Source organism: Chinchilla lanigera, unplaced genomic scaffold (genome assembly GCF_000276665.1).
Source record: "Chinchilla lanigera isolate Chin_1 unplaced genomic scaffold, ChiLan1.0 scaffold00028, whole genome shotgun sequence".
Lineage (NCBI taxonomy): Eukaryota > Metazoa > Chordata > Mammalia > Rodentia > Chinchillidae > Chinchilla > Chinchilla lanigera.
In genome coordinates, this window is record NW_004955429.1 from 17,776,410 (window position 1) to 17,782,470 (window position 6,061).

Sequence of the window (6,061 nt, forward strand, 5' to 3'; positions counted from 1 at the left end):
TAGCGCGATGTCTGATTGGAATGCAGCTCCTTGCCATTCAGGAGGTGATCTGAGCAGAGGCCCCCTCCGGTTCCTAGATCACCTGGAAGGGGGGCAACTTTTATCCAGGCCCTGGAGATGTGTGTGGCACCGTGGGCCCCTGGACCATGCCTACCCTCTACTAAGGGTTAGAGGTGGGTGGAGACACCTCAGGCAAAACTTCTGAAAGGGAGAATGGGTCCTGTCCCGGAGCATGGGCTGTCACTAGCTATCCGCTGGGCGGGGCCTGCAGCCTGCCCCAGCCATCACCGCCAACCCCGGCCCGGGCCCAGCCACAGGGAGCAGAGGCAGAGACCCTTGGCGGAAAGACATGGCCACCTGCTCGCACCCCAGGGCCCTGGCGGCAGCCACCCAGATGCCCAAGGGAGGTATACGAAGAGCCTCTCGAGGGGTAGAGGAAGGAGGGCGTGGCTGAGCTGCACAGGTGGGGAGGGAGGGAGCCATGTGGTGGCCACATTGGACAGCCTCAGTCTCCCTGTCCCCGCTCGCTGTCCCAAGCCCTCACCAGTTACCTCCTGTTAGGCAGGTGTTGGCCATTAGTGGGGCCTGAGGGACCATGGGGAAGCAACCTAACACAGCCTGCTGAGCCAGCTGGACCCCATGCGACCCCACAGAGCACAGTGACCTCTTCAGGTCACAGGTGATACCTATTCTGATGCCAGGCCACCCGGCCACCCCCAGAACAAGGCGCGCAGCTCTCCTCGCTGCCGCAGCCTGCAGCCCAAGGGTGCCAGGGAAGGACATGCTCAAGACCCGCCTGCCTGCCTCGGCCGGGCCTGATTGAAATGAAAATTTCTGCGAGTTTGTCATGTAATGAAAGCCCGAGGAATCAGTCTAACAGGACAGGAGGACACTACAATTCCAAAGTTCTAAGTGAACTGGGATCAGAACCCTCACCACCCCGACTCCCCACACACCAGGAGTGGCTCTTGGCACGTAAGGCGTCCAGCCTGGCAGCACGCACCGCCGGCTTGCTGGGAACCTCCCCACCTCTACAGTTGTGTGTCTGAGCTGGGTCCTCTAGCAAGGCCGCAGGAGCTGAGGGCTGCACCAGGACCGTTTCCTGGTGACACCTCCAGTCTCCAGGACTGTGTTGAGACCTCAGCTCAAAGCAGCCACTGCGCAGTGGCCTGGCCACGCAGGTCCCAATGTCACCCGCAGCCAAAGGACAGTAGCCACCACGACTCTGCTCCCAGACCCGCAGCTAGGACAGGGCCAGGTGAGGCAGGCTCAACCTGGCACCGAGGGGTCCACTGGCATAGCTCGCAGGGGCAGCCAGGGAGCTCGGGAACCCGGCAGTGGGGTGCATTGTGCCCCCTCCCCACAGAGTGGCACCCACGTTCCTGGACCAGCTCCCCAAATCCCTCCTCCCACAGAGGCTTTTCCTAAACACACCTACTGGCCACTCCCACTGCCTGTGGCCCCCTGCCTCCCCACAGCCCAGGGCTCAGGCCCCGCCCACCATAAACCCCTGTGCAACCTCACTGGTGACCCCTATACAGCCCTGCCCTCACCCACAGGGCACCCGCTGCAAGGTGGCCCCAGGTCCACGGCCTCCTGAGTCCCCAGTCTCCAAGACCTCTAGCCATGCACAGCTCCCAGCAGGATGCCAGCTGTCTCCTGCAGGGCAGTGGTACCCAGCATGGCTGATGAAGCAGGGGCCAGGGGGCAGGGTGGCGGGGCGCTACCGGCCAAACCCTGAATCTCAGCATCCACCCACACACCCACATGTGAGAAATCAGTGTCTTTATTGATAAGTATGTCAGGGTTTGATAAATAAGTCAGGGTTAAATAAATAGTGCAATGCTTTGGAGGGATAAAAACTCCAGCCCAGCTACCCGCTGTCCCACTGGCCTCTAGCTCCTGGGCTCTGAGGACGATGAGGATGAGCCCTTGACCAGTGGCCTGGGCCTCCCTGGGCCCCCAGCCTTCCTGACTGGAGACACAGTCCCCGTCCTGGGGCCCCCAGCCTTGGGAGCAGTGATGGCTTTGGGGGCAGCAGGGGCTTTGGGGGCAGCGGTAGCTTTGGTGGCAGCAGTGGCTTTGGGTTTGGGTCGGGGTCCTGGGGCAGACTTTATTGCTGGCTTCCTGCCTGTCGGGGAGGCAGCACGTTTTCCGGCCTAGGAGAGAGAAAGCCAGTTGGTGAAGCAGGCGCCCAGCCCCGGTCCCTCAGCTGTCAGTGGGGTGATGAGGCCCCACCCCCTGAGAAGGTGCGCTGAGCTGTGCTCTGTCGGAGGAAAGTGTGCTCCCTGTGCCCTGGGAGATGCCCCTGGGCCAGGGGTGGCTGCTTGCCCCCCACAGCCTGCTAGGGTGGGGAAGGGGGAGCCTACCTTGGGGGCCGTGGCTGCAGTTTTCCCAGGGGCCCCTGCGTCTCCTGGAAGGCAGAAAGGGCTTGTGTTGCTGGCAGGTGGAGGGGCCCGGAGCCCCAGCTCTCCCCTCCGGGAAGTCCTCCCTGACCCTGCTCCAGGTCCCATGGGCATTGTTCTCCCCAGGAACCTTCCTGGGGCCTCTGTTTCCCCTCCTCCCTCCCCTCCTCCTCCCAGCTCCACATGCATCTCCCAAGGATGGGGACCCCAGCTGCCCCCCAAACAGCTGGGCCCAGCCATACACCCACCTTGCCTGCCCCGGCTGCCTGGGACCTTTGGCTTCCCACCGAATCTGTGGACAGTTGAGGGGGCCCCAGCTGGCTTTGGGGGGTCCTTCCTGGCCACACCCCGCTGTGGCCCAGTGCCCTTTGCCCTGCAGCCTCCCTGGGGGGCGGTCTCCAGGGCCTTGGCCGGTTTCGGGGGAGCCCTTGGGCCGCTTGGCTCTGCGTCCCGTTTCTTGCTGGAGCCGGTAGGCCCCGTCTGGGCGGGCTTCCGGCTGCGCTGTGGCTTCCTCTGGCACTTGGAGACGAGCTGGAAGGGCACCGTGTGGGAGTGACTGTGGGAGCATGGGGTCTTGGGCCTCCGACACATCCCCCTCTCCGAGCCCCACCCTGAGCACTGCGACTCCCTCTCAAGTCTTCCTCACCCCCATGAGCAGGAATTCGTGCACAGCCAGCACCCACTGGTCTCCCCACCCACCATATTCTCCTGGGGACCCCAGGTCACCCAGGAACCACAGGGGCCATAACCTGGTGGCCAAAGGTACCAGGACACCGCGGTGAGATCCTGTCCCACTGCAGACCCTGATCAGCTCCCTGCTTGGAACATTATCACCAGAATGGGACAGGGAGAACAGGCGCACCTCAGCCTGGGCACAGACCCGGAGCCCAGGGAGCACCCTGCAGCGGTGAGGCACCAGGACCCAGCGCCAGCATGGCACGATATCCCCAGGCCTGCAGAGGGGCGGGGGCCACAGGGACCGGGACAGGCAGGCAGAGCCAGACGCCCTCGCAGGAGCCCTGCCAAGGCCCAGGGAGGACGGGGAGGCACCACCCTCGCCCCAGGCTCACCTTGAAGCTGCCGGTGGCGCCCCTGGCCTTGGAGTTGAGGGGCCTGGCAAGAAGGCCACGGCGCATACCCGTGGCCAGGGCCTGCTTCAGCAGGTACTTGAAGCGGGTGACGTCGACCGAGGGGTACTTGTGCAGGATGTAGAGCTTGATGGCCGCCACCGAGGTACCACGGCGCTGCTCCCCTGCCTGCAGGGCCTCCAGCACCATGCGCAGCACTGTGGGGTGGCGGCGGGCCGCCATGACCCTGCTGGAGCTCAGGCCTGCCGGGGACAGTGGGACGTGGGGAGTGTCACAGGGCCACCATCACCTGTGGCTTCAGACTGTCTTATGGTTGAAAAATATGTGTGTTTAAATTTTTTTAAATTTACTACAGTGAAAAATAAATAAATAAATTTTATTACAGTGAAAGACACGCTGCCACAAGTCTCCCTCGGAATCTTCCGCCTCACTTTACATGCACTCATCCCATCATTCCTGCCACTGTCTGCAGCACCTCTGGAGTACTCTTTCCCGAGTATCTTCACAAGGTGTGATCAAAAGTACACTGAATGCTGCTGCCAAGAGCCATTCAAGGGAAAGACGGGCTTATAATGACGCTGTGCCCTTACCTTGTTCACCAGGTCTGGTGACTTTTGGCTCTTCCCCAAAGTCAAAATGACCATGACAGGGAAACATTTTGAATCAAATTAGGACCTGGAGGCAGCCAGGACAGTGCAACTAAAGGCACTTACGAAAGAGGACTCCAGAGCTGCTGTGGAAAGTGACAAGGATAAGTGTGTTCAAAGTGAGGCAGGAGGATTTTGAGGCTAAGATCTTTAGCTATAATAAGTCCTTAAAAAATTTAAACATTCACCATTCTCTTCAGTCATATCTGGTATTCTTTTAGGAGAAAACCTAAGTCAGTCGTCTGGACCTGACTGCTGGTGTTTAGGAGCTATCAGGGGCTCTGAGAGGCGGGCAGAGTGACGTCCGCAGGACCAGACCCGGGAACTCCGCAGGACACAGAGTGGGCTCCCTTTACAAACACCCAGAGCAGGAAATCGAACAGGCAGCCGTTGGTGGAAGATGTTAGGAGACACAGCCAAATGCAGCTGAGGGGAGGAGTGGGGGGAAACAACCTGGGTGTGGTGATTGGAGCCTGTGATTCTGGCTGCTCAAACCAGCCTGCGTACTATAGGGAGGGAAACTTAAGCAACTTAGTAAGACTCTGTTTAAAAAAAAAAATTTTAAAAAGGCCTGAGGATGTAGCTCAGCATGAAGGCCCTGGGTTCAATCCCCAGGACCACAGACACGGATTGAACCCCAGTTGTAGACCCAAGAGATGAAAACACAAAGCTATATGAAGATGTGCACCTGTAGGTCTGGGGGTGTAGCTTAGGGGTCAAGTGTGTGGTTGATCCCCAGTTACCCCCTTTTCATATGTGCAGTTTATAGCAGCACTATTCCTAATAGCCAAAAAGTAGAAGCAATCCAAATGTCCACAACCAACAAAAGACAAAGATAATAAACACAGTGTGATACAGCACACAAAGGAACATTACTCAGCCAGGAAGAGGAGCAAGTCCTGGCAGATGCTACGAGAAGGTGGACCCTGAAAACACAGCTGGAGAGAATCAGGCACAGAGCCCTGGGAGCCCCGTGTCTGCATTCACAGGAAGCACCCAGCACAGAAAACCTGGGACACAGAAAGCAGGTCTATGGCTGCCAGTTTGGGTGGAAGTGACTGCAAAGGGCCTCTGTCTTTCTGAGAAAATGAAAATATTCCAAACCCAGCTGTGGAAGAGACACTATGAAGGCCATCACATACTGAGCGGGGATCTCCTATGGGAGTGGGTTGTTTCCCAGGAAGCCTTAGGTTCGGAAGGGCAGGGAGAGACCAGTGTGGGTCACACGGCTTGTGACAGAAACACGACACAGGAGGACACACGGGGCTGGGAATGTTGAGACCTTGTCCGTCTTAAAATTTAGGCTCAGAGGCGTGGTGGTGTACGCTTGTAACCCCAGCACCCGGTAGGCAAGAGGATCACCACAAGTTTAAGGCCAGCCTGGACTACATAGCGAGTTCAAGGCTATCCTGGACTACACAGCAAGATGGTCTCAAAAGACAAAAAACAAAAAGGCGGGCCGGGATATAGCTCAGTGGCACAAGCCCCTGCCTGGCAAGCGCAAGGTCCTGAGTTTGATTCCCAGTACAAAAAAAAAAAAAAAAAAAGACTTGGCTGCATTGTATTATTGTTTTAAACTCTGAAACCAAAACTCTGCTAGAGAAGAATCATTCCGAGACCTCATCTACCTCAGCCCTGCAGCCGCTGCCGGTCAGCGCCCGGCGGGGAGGATCAGGTGTAGCCTTAAGGGGCTGCGGCTGTGGGAGCCACGTCCTGGCTCTGTACCCGAGCTGGGCAGCCTATGCCCCCCTCTGGGCCTCTGAGCTGCCCAGCTGTGGGGTCTCAGGATTTCTGGGCCTGAGCTCAGGCAGCACCCCTACTCCTCCCCTGCACCCCCACTGTGTGCCCTCCTGAGAGCCCCCCAGGCCTGTGCCCCCCACCTAGAAGCCCTTCCAGACCCTGTGTTCCAGAGGTCCAGGGC

The 6,061-nt window shown here is 58.9% G+C and overlaps 1 protein-coding gene across 1 annotated transcript in view; it reads right to left on the bottom strand.

The window, feature by feature from the left end:
* Positions 1-1,783: 1,783 nt before the first annotated feature.
* Positions 1,784-6,061, bottom strand: part of LOC102023622 (histone H1oo) — a 5,115-nt gene continuing 837 nt past the window's right edge. The window contains exons 2-5 of the mRNA XM_005387262.2: positions 3,476-3,735; positions 2,654-2,936; positions 2,370-2,413; positions 1,784-2,159 (exon numbers count right to left, since the gene is read on the bottom strand). Coding sequence (XP_005387319.2) covers positions 1,896-2,159; positions 2,370-2,413; positions 2,654-2,936; positions 3,476-3,735 — 851 coding nt within the window. The 3' untranslated portion in view covers positions 1,784-1,895. The remainder of the gene's footprint in view (positions 2,160-2,369; positions 2,414-2,653; positions 2,937-3,475; positions 3,736-6,061) is intronic.